Below are 15,682 nucleotides of genomic sequence, written 5' to 3'. Positions count from 1 at the left end.
TGTGATAGGGCAAGAGAGCACAAATTATTATAAATATTGAATCACTTTCTTCTCAGTACTAGTAGATGTACATCTATCTGCCTAATTCTTTTTTAAGTCTAGTTCCAGAACCCTGCAGTGGCTTTTAAGATGTCATTTTAAGATGCCACTTGACTAATTCTAGTCCAGACAGAGGGTTTCAGTAGTTTTTGATTCAAACTAAAAGCAGTAATATGGCAGTGTTTTATCAAGATCGTTGAAATTAACAATTCATTCCAATTCAATTGAAACTTTTTCTTTTTTTTATAAATCTTGAATCCATTGCCTGTGAGCATGCACAGGTTGGGCTTTGTTGGTGCTGTGCAGACAGAAATGTACTTTAATATAGATCAGGCTTCAGATTTAATTTATAGTTAACCACGCAGCACTGGACAAATCTGTTGCTCAAAAATGAATTAATTTAATTAAAGTATTTTAATATGAATTGACAGATATTAAGTTACTTACACTTTGTGAGGCATCTATGCAGGTAATTTGACCACTAGGTTTTAAAAAGCAGTTACCTAAAAGAACAATTTAATACAACTTTTTTGGTGGGCTACTTGGAAGTGTAGGTACAAAGTAACCAGTTCCTCTATTAATCTTTAAATTCTTTTAATTATAGACATAATTAGGATTATAATTGTTAATCAATGTTTCATTAAAATACTGCAATGGGAGGCATATTATTTTCACTGTAGCAGTTGCTAATTAAATAAACTTTCAAAACTACTTTGTATTCATGTGCCTTTTACCAGATACCACCTCTCTCGTTCATTTCATTGTTTTGTAATGCTGAGATTCTTGGTAAAGGATGTTTTTTTTTTGGACTGCAGACAGCAGACATTTATTTGCAGTTAAATATGATATAGGAGGCTTTCTAGTTACAGTAATAAATTTAGTTAAGAAAAATTGGTTACATAGTATTACTCAAATTAAAACACAGTCTTGATTTAGATGAATGTTTAGTAAAAAACTCTTTGATCAGCAACACTGACTCAGCTCTCTCAGGGAAGTACACTAAATAATAATTTTTCCAAGGGTTATACTAGAAAGGGTTTATACTGATGTCGAGACTGATAGTACTGATAGTTTCAGATTTCAGTAAATGACTTTTATATATTCATAACAGTGGCATGATGGTGCATGAGTAGATTCAGCATCTTTTCTGAAGAAATGCTGAACCTAGGCTCAGTGTGACAGTATTTGGTCTGCAGTGTCCTGAAGGGGGGAATGTGCCACGCTTGGTCAAGATCCAAAAAGTTGATGCAATTCATAACAAAAATAAAACTGAGAAAGAAATACTATCCTGTCCCCAGCTGTTCCAAATCTTCCCAGTTCTATCTGGAAATTTAACAAGGATCTATGGGAAGTTCAGTTGAAAACCTGCATTCACAATATGATATTTCTGGCAAAAGCTATGTTTTCCACTCTCCCAAGCTTCTGCATAGATCTGTGACTTCTCTCTGTTGTCTTTGTGGAATATTTTTGTTGGGGGGTTTTTCACAGAGGAGAAAGCAGAGTCCAACCTGCAGCTCCACAGCCCTTCTCTTACCACATAACCTAGACACACATACTTGTCATCTTCATTTGACTCTACTTGTATTAGAGAAGAATTCTTACTTTAAATGTATCTGACCATGTCTTAATCACATATACAGGTGTTTCTTAAGTTCATCCGCTCCCTCAGCTTTAGGATGTATCTGTATTACTAAACAGGATGAGGCAGAGCTTTATTGGAATCCTTTAGACAGCCCCATGGTGTGACCGAAGGGACAACACGTGCTGGCAGCTTTTCCCAATGGACAGCACTGAATACTGTTGTGTTTCTTAAGTACTAAAAAGTTCTCCAGTTTTATTCCAAGAGACTTTATGTTCTCAGTGACACCTGGATTATTTTGTGCTATACTGCATGGCATATATGTGCTGCAGGGCATGTAAAACATACCTAAGTCTTCATCCATGAAACACTTCTGATTACAAAACTAATATAAACATCACTGTCCTCCTTTTGCAGATAAAAGAAACAGGTATAGAGAGATAAAATTACTTCTTCAGTGATCCTCTGAAGGTTAGGTATTCAATCGGGGTATGCATAGCAACAATTCTTTTAGTATTGAGTGTGCATTTTTATTCATTAACTCATACTTAAATTCAGTTTAAATATCAGCAGTTCTGGTAATCTTTTCTGAATGTTTGCAATATCAGTACTGAAGAGCACAGCGAAAAGAACTTGTGTTCTTCCCTTTCTTTACTGTAATCTTGCCTTCCATATATTCTTCCTTTGTTTATCTATATTATAAGTAGATATAATATGATGGGAATTTTAATTAATTAGAGAAAAATCTCTTTGCATTTCTCATGCCAGTATTTTACTAGGATATTCCTATGTAATTTGAGTTTACGAGGAATTGAATGGAAAAATTCACAGATAAAGAACGCAGCGCTTCAGTGATGATTTTCCAGAAAAACAGTCTTGTCCTTAAAGTCTTCAAACTTTTGGACTAAAAATATGGATAGAACAGAACTATCTGGATAAGAATTATCTCTTATCATTCATTTAAAAAAAAAAAAAAAAAAAAAAAGAACTTAACTTGTTTCCAGTTGTTAGTGAAGCAAGTTTCAGCTACTAGAGCATTCCCTGCCTAGACAAATTAATAATAGAAGAGCTTTAAAAATCAATTTCTAATAAAATAAAACGGTATCTCTCCAAATAAAGAACTTGCTGTGCACAGCTGCTCTTGTGTTAACAATTAATGGCAAGCAATAGTGTTGTGGCCATGATATTGAACTCTCCAGAGAAAGTAATTACTGAAGCAGATACTAAGAGACTGGAAAGGCTAAAAAATCCATACAAAATGAATCAAAAGCCTTGAAAAACTGAGAACTTCACTTTCTTCTTTTTGCAAAAGGTTTTATATTTTATAGCTGTTAGTTCCTGTTAACAGCTGAACATTTAAAGGAGCCTTTAAAGTAGACAAACAAAGTAAAATCACAACACTTTCCTAGTAATGCAGCTTATAAATTATCAATTAGTGCAATTAGTGTGTGTGAGTCGGATACTTCCACTTTTACATAGAAAGAAGTGTCTTTGAGTGTTCACTTTGTTGTTTTGGGGTTTTTTTTGTTTGTTTTTTTTTTTTTTTTTTCTTTGAAATCTGGGAGGGAAGAAAGGGATTTGGATCTAACCATACTCATCATAGAATTTTTGGTGGAAAAGACCTTTAAGATCAAGTGCAGATATCAACCCACCACCACCACCATGTTCACCACTAAACCATGTCCTCAAATACCACATCCACACATTTTTTGAACTTCCAGGGCTGGTGACTACCACTTCACTAGACTGCCGGTTTCAGTGCTTCACAACCCTTTCTGGCAAGAATTTTTTTACTAATATCCCATCTAAATCTCCCCTGGCACAGCTTAAGGCTGTTTCCTCTCGTCCTGTCACTTGTTACTTGAGAGAAGAGATTCTCATCCACCTCACTACAACCTCATTTCATGATACAAAAAGTAAGTTCAGTTGTGGCTCATTGTTCAAAACTGATGTGCTGAATTTTGCAGTTACACAAGCAGATCCACCCAGTTACAGGATAATGTGCTATTTCTAGTGAGTTAATGAAATTGCATACCGCAGGTCACCATGCCTTCATGCTGAAATCCATGCCATCTCTGTGTCTTTATGATACAGATTTAAATCTCCAGAATTTGTTTTTATAGGAGAAATAGGAAAACCACAATAGACCAAATAAAACAGCTTCTTGCTTCTCCTCAAGACCTGATACTCCAGCCCTCTTTGGGGACATGTTCACTAGTCCAGGTGAAATTAATGCAAGCAACACATTTAGGATGAAATTCAGTTTATACATGCAGAAATAGAAATGTTTGCCTCTGAAATAAGATAACAGAAAGAGGCTAATTTTAAGTTGCAAACTGCAGTATGTATTGCACATTCTAATCACTTTTGGGGTTTTTGGTACATTGGGACCAAAAATCAATAGATTTGTTTGTGTATGGACTATTCCCATATCAAATCTTTGCTTAACTGATTTATAATAAAACTGAGTGCAGTATTGCCCATAACGTAATTACCCATTACCACTTGGGTAACACATTCTAAAAAACTTCAAGATTATTATCCTCTCTTTTCTGTATGGTGATGGTACTATGAAAGCTACAGAGGACGTTGCACAGACCTGTCTACGTTAGATAGATTTTACCTGAACACATTTTAAGGTCTTGGCAATTTTCAGTCTCTAGGAGAAGAAAATCATAAAGGAATGGTTGCATTCAGTCCTGACTGAACATGTGGTGTGGTAGCATAGAGTTGGTCAGTAACAATCTCTGTCTTGGGAGGATGATACTAACCAGTTATCTAAGGCATCATTATGATACAAATATTCTGAACACTAAATACAGCAGTTGAAAACACTTATTGTGATTAATGTTAGGGGCTTTTAATGTTATGGCTGTTTCTTATATTTAGTTACCGTGTCTCACCTTTTACTGAAAAATAGCGAAGGAATTCTACAAAGGTGCTGCTGCTACACTGAAATTCAACTGACTTCTTTCTGGGTAGAAAATTGAGGAGTATCACATTTCTCAAATAGTCTGGACTATCACATATCTGAATGCAGGTTTCTTCACATACATTCACTAAAAGATTAAAAGAAATATGAAATTAAACTATCAGTAAAGTACATGCTGTAACTTGTACCTTTGCTCCATCAAAGGAAGAATCTGTCTCGGGGAATTGAGTAGTCTGCGGTTTTGATTGTTTTGAATATCCACATGAATGTTAATTTGAGAGATAGCAAGATAGAATTTGGAGTTTGAGTCAAAATAAGATGATGAGGTCAGGGATTTGATAATTGGGATTTGTTATCAGCTTTTAGTCTCTTTTCTCAAATGTATTAATAATGTAAAGGGATGTAAAGCTGTCAATAATTTATCTCTGCCTCTCTGTTCCTTGCACATGCACACGTAACCAGTAGAACAGGGCAGAACATTCAGAAGAGTTTCCCTCATGACTCACCTATGCCTCTGGAATCATCTCATGAATTCAGAATGGGAGATTGTAGCCAATCCTTTCCTAACAAATATTTTCATTTAGGCTCTACCCTGTGACAGTCGCTATAGTGCATGAATTGGTTCTGCTTGTAATCAACAAAACTGAGGATTTCCACTCTACATGTAAAGAAATAACAGAAAAGCATGGCTTACTCTTGCTTGAAATATATCCAGTCCTGTATCTCAATAATGCAAACAGAAGTGGGAGCGATATCAAATCCAATGAATAATTTATAAAGTATCAAATCTATCCACATGCCAAACAAGAAAATCATCAAAAGGGAACATGACTAAAGCCTAATGTATGCACCAGAGAACTGTGCCGTGTTGACATAGTTCAAAGATACTCATATGCAACAATGAAATGTGGTGAGGTTGATTTCTTGAAGATATTGGTGACCCAGGTTCCAAAACACCTGACAAAAGCATTTTAAATAATAGGTTATATAAACAAAACTGTAAATCTCAAAATCCTTGATCAATTTAAGTTTTTGAGGAAAAAGTTTAATTTTTTTTTTGTTTGTTTATTTCATTCTGCTTTTATCTTAGACCACATAATAGCTTTTGTCAGTAAGATGTAAGCCAGTTTCACCAGATGGCTTTATAGTGTTTTCTTTATATGGACCAGAAAAGCAACACATCTCTTTCAGAGGTCTCCGTCCCTTCTAATTATTTCCTGTATAATTATAAATGCACACTTACTTATTTTTGCATGGAAAGTATTTATCATCTTTAAAAAAGGAAAAAAAAAACCATTGTTTTATAAAATAATAAATCAGGATAAATTAAAGTTGATAAGTGGAAATCAAATGTAAGGGAATTTCAGTTTCCTATTAATAACAATTTCAATAATATCCATAAATAATCAGAATGTTGCTAAAACCAGTGAATTTATCTCAGGCCATTCAAAGCCATCTAAAATTAAAAGTGTTATTCCAGATAGAGACTAGGATGAATGAGTAATTTAGTCACGTTAATTCTTGAGGTTGAAGAGGGAATTCAGCACTTTGGTGTGAATGAAATTTTAGATCCTAAGGGCTGGGTCCTTATTTATGGTGTGCAGAGCCTTGCAGAAGCTTTCTACTAGATTATGTAAATTGTTGTAGAAACCATCAGAAAGATCAATAGAACATGTTTTCTCATTATACTTTATATATCTTAATTAGTGTATGATCCAGCAACCTTTAATATCCTGTGATAAATTGTGCAGTCATGGAAACTTAAGCATGGAGAAGCTTGTTATACTTTTCTGGAAAGAAAATAATTTATTAAGTAGGAAAACAAAACTTATTGACATGCGGCACAGGAAATAGTGGTTTAACAGCATGGTAACAAAGAAGGTTTTTAAAGACCTTCTCCAGATCTCCCTGAAGCTGCTGACAGTCATTCCAGGACTGTGTGTACTGAAAGAGCCATGCTAATGAGCAAAAAGTAGAATTTAGTAGTTGTGTTCACCACTGTGTCTATCTACCCAAAACAAAAGCTGTGTTACCGTTCACAGTAATCTCCAGAAGGATCAGATAGGCTGTGAGTAGTTTGCTGAGTGGCTTCTGCTCAGTTTATTTTGTGTGTAATTGGACCATTATTATAGTTTTTGCTTAGTTCATGTGAATGGCTTCCTTTCCATTGTTCTTTTTAACCTGCTAATATAGATGTAGCCAAAAAGGGACAGTTTGGGCCTCATTGCAATCCAGGTTGTTACTGAAAAGCTATGGTAGAACTGAGTTCAAGGCTTAGCAGCTCAAGTTTTAACTGAAAGAATTCTGCTGTAGATCAGTTTTGGAAAAATTGTCTTCCCAGGCTTCATTTTACTGTCTCCACTAGAAGTTTTGAGCATCCTCTCCATATTTAGGAAATAAAACCAAAGGAAAGAAGGAAGTTTTAAATGTGCTGTTGTGATTTGTATTCCAGTTAAAAACCCCTCAAATGTTGTTACACAGACATTTGGTACTTTTGGAAATACTAGGGATCGTTTCAGGCATTTCAAATTTTAATTTTTGGCGTTTAGATTGGTATAAATTTTTGCCTTTATGTGTTTCTGAAATATTTTACACACACTGTTTGGTCTAAAGGGTCCAGTTCTGAAGTGCTTGCTGTCTGGAGAACTGGTGTTAGCCTGAAGGATGTGATGTGCTTACCTGTTGAGTGGTATTACATTAACATGTATGTGTAGCTCTCAAATTTTGCAGAAAAAACATGGCTGAATTAATTCTTGTGCTCTTCTGTTACACAGCTAAAATGAAATCTTAACCCATATTTCTGTAAATTTTAGTTTAGCACTTAGAAAAATTACACTGTAGTTTAAGGTAGGATGTGAAGGTTGTGATATCAGCTGAATTCTAGCTAAATGTTCCTATGATAGTTTTCAGTAGAAAATTTATGTTATTTAAAGGGCCATTCTGTCATACTGTGTGCCTTTAGAACATTGATTCAGTTTTAAATGATTACCTCTGTCAGCATTCACTGTCACAGTAGTATATGAAGATGATGTTAGAAGGACCCTTCTTCAGCTCCTGCATTCAAATTCTCTTTGAACCACCATCCTTTTGCTTTAGAGACTGCACTTAAGGAGTTGAATTTACCTTTCATGTGAACTAAAGTAACATTACCAGTGTAAATTGAATTTTCTCTGTTGTTTTGAAATAAATCCAGATCATAAATTGAGATAATTCTCTGTTTATGAAGATTGTCTGAGATAGGTGTCGATTAAGAGGGACATATTTGGTAGGGCATAGCCTTTTACTCGATGTCACTGGAAAGACTGAAAGTTTTGGCAAAGATATAGCAGTCTTAGTCAGTATCTTGATTTAAAGTTGCAATTTTATCTCAACCACTCATAATACAAACTGAAATGAACACATTGCATGCAGATTTTGGAAGTCTCAGGGAATGTATCTGAAAGGTGGATTTTCAGATGGAATTCCTATGGAAAGGATAGCCTGGAAAGAGAAAAAAATCCATCACTGAACATGTGCTAACCTTGTAGGCTCATAAAATACTGCTGAATTTAACCTGTACATATCTAAGTAATGATACTTAAGTTAGAATTTTGATATATATCTGTCTCAATAAATTAAATTCTCTCATTTCTGAAAATTTCCAATACTCTTATACTATCAGGTCCCAAAGGACCAGTCAGGTGGTCTAGTCTGAAATCATAGACAATACTGGCACAGATTTTGAGGTTCTCTTGTTGTGCAACAGTACACAGTATTCTCTGTGGTTGCTAAATGTGTACTGCTAAATGTGGGTAACACTCAGCTTAAAGGTTCTGGTAAGTGATAGGCCGGCTCATGGTTTGGTCACTTAGAAAAGGGTTCGTTTTGTAAATGCAAAAATAGGCAGCTACTCAAAGCTGATGGCTTCTTTTATATTCATGGGTGGAGATATAATTCTTCCCTTTTGTCTTAGATGTATGATTTTTCATGAAGAATCCTGGAGCTGCCTATATCTTTCTTTATTTCCTAGACAGAAAAATGATTGATGTCGGGAAATAGCTCCCCAAGGCTCTTGGCATACAGTGAGAGAACAAATTGCAGAACATTATCTCATTCCCTGTAACTTTTCACATTTTTATTTGTGTTCGTTAAGCTGTCACATGGTTTTGAAAGACCCATTTTTTCAGTAAGGAAATAATTCCTCCCCTTGCTGAAAATATTGGTAAAGCCTAGATCAAACACTTGCAAAAGGTTATCATTCTTAGCATTTTCTTTAAGGACACATAAATATTTACATCTCTTTTCTTAGAGAATATGCTATTTTCATGTTACTTTTATAATATGCATTTTTAGGTAAAGCTCTTGAGTCAGTGTACAATTTTTTAGGTTCTGACTTTTAGATTGGTATCTCATAACTGTGATACCATTACTATATATAGCAATAATTGACTTTTTTTTTTTTTTAATTAAATGTGTTGCTGTTAAAAAAGTTGTTTCATAATCTGAAGTACTTGGGTCGAACTTTTGGTTCCATTGAAATCAGTGGTCAATTATAGTCAGCACTCGTTTCTTCAACACACTTAGCTGTACACATATGTATGTATATACACATATATGTGTATATACATACATATGTGTATATGGCAGCTGGTGTGGGGTCAGTAGCTCTGACCCAGGAAGCTGTGACCGGTCCGGAGAGATGGTCCCGAAAGGAATCATCTTCCCAAGGCCCGGTGTCTTCCCTCAGCTGCTGGCAGGAGGGCCCTTGCAGAGGCTGTCAGCTCTTTAGTGATTGTCAGCTCATGATTCCAGCTCAGCTCTGCAGGGCAGCCTCCAGGCCAGACCAGGGAGAGAGACGAGAGGTTCGTGTGGCTGTTCCACACCAAGTAGCTTTATTAGTCCATACTCCGGCAAAGGGGAGCCAGGGACGGGCATGTCTCTGCCCCCGCAGGGGCAGGGGGCTGGCTTTATAGGGATACAGGGGGTGGGTGTCAGAGGGTAAAGGCCAATGGGTTACAAAGGATCTGCACAGGGTCTCCCTGAGGATTCTGGGTTTGTCTTCTTCTTGCCATAACTGAAAAGTGGTTGCCTTTCCAAGGAGTCCTGCTGGGAGATTGAGCAACCTCCTTATCTCAGCAGACGTCCCTCCAGGGCAGGGGCTGGGCACACCCCACATGCATATACACACACATACATGTAGTTTTATTGCCTTATATTATATGGTAATATGTATAAGGGTGTCTAGGTATTTCAACAACATATTACACAAATACAGACTGGTTTTATCCATACAAAATGTTAATATTTACATAGTGCTAAGTCTGTTGTACTGATTCATTATATTGTTTTAGGTAAAATACTTGAGATAAAGTTTTATACTGTTCCATACATTTTTTTTTTCTTTTTAGCTTCCCCATGGGTGGATAAAAGTCGAACTCCTAACAAAATAGACCTGTATGATGTGCGCAGAAGGCCATGGTAAGCTTTCTTTTTAAAGGTTTGGTGTATATATATAATCACTTACTTTATAGATATTACTGTAAAAATCTTTTTTTCTGCTTGTTTTTAATAGTGCTTACTTTTAGATATTGCTTTTTTCTTTTTAAAACTAGTTCATTTTTCTGAATAAATAATTTTCAAATTATACTCTGTGTTATGTAGTATATAGGTGTTTTATTATTGTATTACATGGACTTTTCATAGGAGGATAACCATCAAATAGGTGTAAGACAGTTGAAAACTCTGATTTTGTGCCAAAATCAAATATAAACCAGTGTATTAGACTGAACCATTCTTCCAGACTTTTGCAAGTGTTTAAAAATATGTCTCAGTGGTTTAGACCGGCAATGAAATTGCTAGATGGGTAAAAGATGGGAGAGCAGTGGGATTACTTCTCATGATTTTTTTAATGTAAGCCTCTGAAGACATAAAGCATATTGATACTTGTATATAGTTGGATATATTTTTCCCAAAAGAATTAAGTATTTTTGCCTAAGCTGGCCTGAGTAATAATTCATCTGTCATCAAGATCTTTAGCTCTGAAATAGCATTCCTGTTTTTCAGTTATGTGAAAACAATGAATTTTGATCAGTATATCCTACCTGCAGACTAATGTGGTTTAGACTTAGATTTACTTAGGAGACACAGCAAGAGAGGAGATAAAAACACCTGGGTTGTTAGCTGCAACAAGAGGATTTTGTTGATTCAGCTAGTTTGAGTTTAGAGATCGCAGAGTGTCTTCCATCACACACACAAAAACGTGTATTCAAATTTGTGTCATTCATGCAATTTATTTATTTCAGGTATATCCAAGGAGCTGCATCTCCCAAAGACATGCTTATTTTAGTTGATGCGTAAGTGTTTAATGTCTGAATATTGACATTAGAGGGATAAAAGTACTTTGATATACTGAGCAAATCTCTGTATGCTGAAAAATAGAGAGAGAAGAGGTCCTGGTATGCAAGGTTCAAAAATCCTGAAATGAGCACAATAAATACATAATAGAAAATAGTTCCAAAAAGCTCAAACCAAACCTGAAAGTTATTTAAACTGGAGGCAAGGAAATGTTTTTTTAATCACTTCATTTTTTTTCTGTTTTCAACTTAGTAATTACTTCAGCAATCAAGTGAATATTTCTCATGTGCATGCCAAGATTTGTTGTAAAGCACAAACCTAAAAACAAATGGCTAAAAGCATTACAACAAATGTAATAATGATTTCATGAGCCTGAAAGTTAAGGATGTATATGGACTTGTGTGTTTTATGATACAGATTTCAAAATTGCCAGGTTTGGTTAGTATAAGATATTGCTAGAAAGTGAGCAAAGAAATTAATAAAAGCTCTCTGCCTCAGCAAGGCTTCTGTGATGTAGGCAATGTTGAGGGACTGAAGGTAGCATTGAACTTGATGTATCAGATTGCTTCATGCTGAAAAGCTTCTCAGGCATAGAATTTGCATCTAATGCTTTTACATGTGAAGTGCTTTCATATCAGCAGTGAGTTTTATCAACATTTGTTATTTCTTCACTTCAGCTTAGGTTTTGCCTTGAATCAAACAAGCTGTCATTTGTGTCTTTGGAAACCCAGAGCTGTAAATCTGTGTGTAGGAGTATAAAATGTTTAGACAATGCATTGGTTGAAGGTGGTAAACTCAGATATCTTGAAAAGAAAATGAGTAAAGGATGTAGCATTATGACCTCATCTAAGGCACAGGACTGGGACTTTGACAGTTTTGGACTTACTTTAATAATTATAAATAGTTTAATAACACTAATGACTTGGAGAACTCATTAGATAAAATGAAAATTTTAGTGTGAAATTTGGTAGAAGTTCTGGTGGGTGAGATTTGTTTCTACGTTTTACATAACATTTGCTAAATTCAACTTTTCTATTGTGGAATTTTTTTAGGAGTGGGAGTGTCAGTGGATTAACATTGAAGCTGATCCGCACGTCGGTCATTGAGATGTTGGAGACCTTGTCTGACGATGACTTTGTGAATGTAGTTTCAGTGAGTATCTGTTCTTTCCACAAAATTTGCATTGTCAGCAAAGCCAAAAGCAAACTATTTTTAATACCAGGTGTGGCATACTTGAATGTTAATCTGCAAAGAGACTTAAAATATATTGCAAAAGACCACACGTAGCTTTTTTTGTTGTTGTTATAAAATAAATTGAATGTCCTAGATTTTTTATTATATATATATTTGGGTTAAGGGCAAAAGTAATTTAAATAAACATCTGCATGGCCAAATTCTCCTTTCCAATATAATACTGTGGTCTGTATGAAACATCTTCCATTAGATTGGTATATGCAAATTCTCTTGAAATAATTGCTGGTTCCCAGGTTTTCTACACAGCAGATATTTGGATTGCTCATTGTTTGATGCATAAAGAAGATGTACATCCATATATCTGACCCGCCCAAGAAATGTAGCGGAGAAGTTCTACAGTTAGCAGCTTGATGGCTGGGAAAGCAATTTTTCTCATAATAAATAATAAAATAGAGGGGCAAATCCTTGAAGAAAGTATGGGCAACTTTCCATTTTCAGGTGGATACCTTGGATGTCATGTTCTAGTCTTGGGCAAGGCTTTCAAAATTTTTTTTATTAAGCTGTTCAACTGTAGAGTTTTGATTCTAAGGATTTGAGAACCTTGACATATTCTTAATAACAAGAGACAGCCTCAATGATGAGTAACTGAAGTGATTCTGGAGATAATTTTCAACTTGTAGAGTCATGTTGTAGCCAGCCTGAGGGAGAAAGACTTGAAATATAACTAAAAGAAGTCTTTTTTAAAACCACTTATTGTTTCATGGTTTGCTGACAGTCTAACTAGAACTTTCTGCAAGGAGCAAACAAGATCTTACTCTCTGTGGTGTTTCCTTAGGCCATTTTCCTTCATCTAAATTGAAGTGAAAAAAAAAGCCCTAATGTTTTTTATTATTACTAAAGGAAATAAACTTCCCTGTAACAGTATTGGGGACCTGAAATCTTAGTAAAAAAAAAAAAAAAAAAAAAAAAGCTTGTAATCATAAACTGATGGAAATTGATTAGTATGTTCAGTGGAACTTTGCCAGGTTTCACTGCTGGAAAATCTGAACCCCTACTACCTCTTGATTCACGCAGCTTTTCAAGCTCTTTTGTTACCTTTGCTCCAAGGTGATCAGAAACAGTGTATCTTAATGCTAAGCCTTACTTAGACTCTGGGTGTTTTATTAGCTAAGGTTCCCTGTTATTCTTGTGAGGCCTCAAGGTTGGGATTTGCGACAAAAAAGGAACAGAAATCCTCAAATATTTTCTACAGTACATTTTACCTGGGGTTTTTTACTTACAATATATAAGAGCCTTTTTTTTTGAATGAATGAATTTTAGAGACTCACATCAGAAGTTTGACTGAAGAACCCAAGAGGACATTTTGGTTGAGCTGTTTTCATCATCAGAGGAGGGCAACACTCACAGAAATGTGCATTATAGAACATGGCATCTCTAAATCTTTCATAAAATGTTATTTGGTGTGTTGTGCACTTATAATTTAAAAGTCTTTATTAGATTCTTTCAGTATTGCAGTTACTTTTGTGTAACCTACGTGTTCATGTATTCAGATGATTTATGAATGGAATTGTGGTGGACATTGTGTTATGACATGTCTAGTTTATTTCTCTAACAGACAGGAAATCGTATGCTATAGATAGGGAAAAAATGGTTGTACTACTAAAAGGCATTCTACAAGTGAGAGAAGTGAACACAGAAGTTTGGTCATTTTTTAAAGATTTTTTTTTAAATATGTCTTTTGGTTTTTAAAGATTTGACAGGATTAGTTTAACAGTTAGATAATCTTTAAAGTCTTTTTCAACATAAATGGATCTATAATTCTATCATGATTCACAAAATATTCTGTAATGGAGAAGGCATACCTCATGTCCAACTCCAGTGCATTCTTAGTAAACTTAGCAACCAAAATATCAACTGAAACATTTGTGAAAAAAGTGTAGATTTGTTCAATATTTTTTTAAAATTTATTCAATATGTTGCATTTTTTTGCTTAAGAACATTTTCCCCTGAAGCAGCTCAGTATTAGACATGATTGGCTAACCAAAAAGTCCAAAAAGCTAGGTGAAAATGTTCAGATAACACAACATTAGCATTTGGGTATGTGAACACTAACTGGAAGTTATCTACAATTTTTATTTCCCTCATGGATCTTTTGGCCTAAAATATGGCAGTTGTTTTATGGCTTGTTATTTTTAATAACCATGGAGTCTTTAGTGAGTTTACTAGAGAGCTGCTTCACTGCTAACCTCTGCCAAGATGTTGTCCCACAAAACCCATATGTACGATGATTCATGTGCACAACTGAAAGACATGGATTTAAGCTTATGTCAATCACTTCTTAAAAGTGACAGGATGATTTAACAAACTGTGCCTTGTATATGAGGCAATCCTAGGGGAAGAAAGCTTAAAAATAGATGTGTTAAAAACATTAGTTCAACTGAATAATCATAGTTCCTGCATTTATTTCCAGGGAAGAAAAGGTTGAATGAACTGTTAAGTCATGAAATGATAGCCAGGGGTTAATATATCATGGTTTCCTTTGGGATTTGCATGTTCCTTATCTGAAGTGCTGTGCTTTGTTGCAGGCAGAAAACCTGCTGTTTAAAAGAGCTTAAATGTATGAGTAATACAGCTGTTTTCCCACTAATCCGGTTATAGGCTTTGATAGCAACGAGCGGTAGATTATAGGGGCAGCAATTCCATCCCAGCACGTCATGATTTAGTGACTTGGTTTCAGATGTTGACACAGAGAGTGTAATTTATTTCTGATTGTGGGTAGTGTGCAGGAGAAATGTATTTCAAATCTGCAGAGGTGCAGAAAACCACACAAAGGAGAGGCCTCCCTTATGGCAACAGTTGTGTTAAAGGTCAGGAGCTGTTGCACTTCTTAAATTCACTTAGCCTTTTTAAAAATCCAAACTAGTATTTACTGTTTAGGAACTGGAAATTAAATGTCATGAGCATACAAGATAGAACAGAATAATATTCTGGGAAAATTGACAGCTCATCTCCTGCTTTTATGTAGTTCTGCACATTGAATAAACTCAGAGGGAAGGTAAATTCTGCATGAATTCATTTCAAAGAAAAAGCTATGCACCCAGCCTGTGAAATTATTGTTGGGGATAAAGAAAAAAATCTGTGGATGATACCTCATTTCCCATTGATTTTTAGTAGCAGTTTTTCATGTGATTCTACAGCTCAGTGGTTGCAAACCTGTTTACTTTGTCTCTGTTACTCCTAAACTGGTAAAATCTTTATGCCTTCCTAATTAAAATATTTAAATGTCCTAACAGAGGGAAAAGAAAGTCTTGTAAAATCTTTTCAAAATATCAGAGGGCTCCTTTCCCTTTCTGCTACATCCATCCTGTATTCTGCAGTTCATATTGGACCTATATTATCTTAAATATGTGGTGATGTTCCTTCCTTCTGGGAACTACTTCCTTAAGCTAATTTAAAAAATTAACTAACATGCCATGGGTGGAAACTTTAGCCTGAAGTCCTAGTGGAGAGAAGAGGATGCTAGATTTTACAGCCAGGTAGCTTGTCATGCTTATATTATCTTTGCTAGAAATTTTAGCTTTGTATGAGTGTACTTCAGTTACCAA

The 15,682-nt window shown here is 35.2% G+C and overlaps 1 protein-coding gene across 4 annotated transcripts in view; it reads left to right on the top strand.

Annotated features, from left to right (window-relative positions):
• The window catches only part of CACNA2D1 (calcium voltage-gated channel auxiliary subunit alpha2delta 1), a 365,472-nt gene that overhangs the window by 255,265 nt on the left and 94,525 nt on the right, over positions 1 to 15,682 (top strand). For all 4 annotated transcript variants that reach the window (XM_082280237.1, XM_082280236.1, XM_082280239.1 and 1 more), the window contains exons 8-10: positions 9,938 to 10,007; positions 10,832 to 10,882; positions 11,936 to 12,035. In XM_082280237.1, coding sequence (XP_082136363.1) covers positions 9,938 to 10,007; positions 10,832 to 10,882; positions 11,936 to 12,035 — 221 coding nt within the window. The remainder of the gene's footprint in view (positions 1 to 9,937; positions 10,008 to 10,831; positions 10,883 to 11,935; positions 12,036 to 15,682) is intronic.

The sequence above is a fragment of the Coloeus monedula genome (genome assembly GCF_965178545.1).
Source record: "Coloeus monedula genome assembly, chromosome: 4".
Lineage (NCBI taxonomy): Eukaryota > Metazoa > Chordata > Aves > Passeriformes > Corvidae > Coloeus > Coloeus monedula.
The sequence above is the reverse complement of the archived record's forward strand: the minus strand, read 5'-3'. Positions and strand labels throughout refer to the sequence as shown.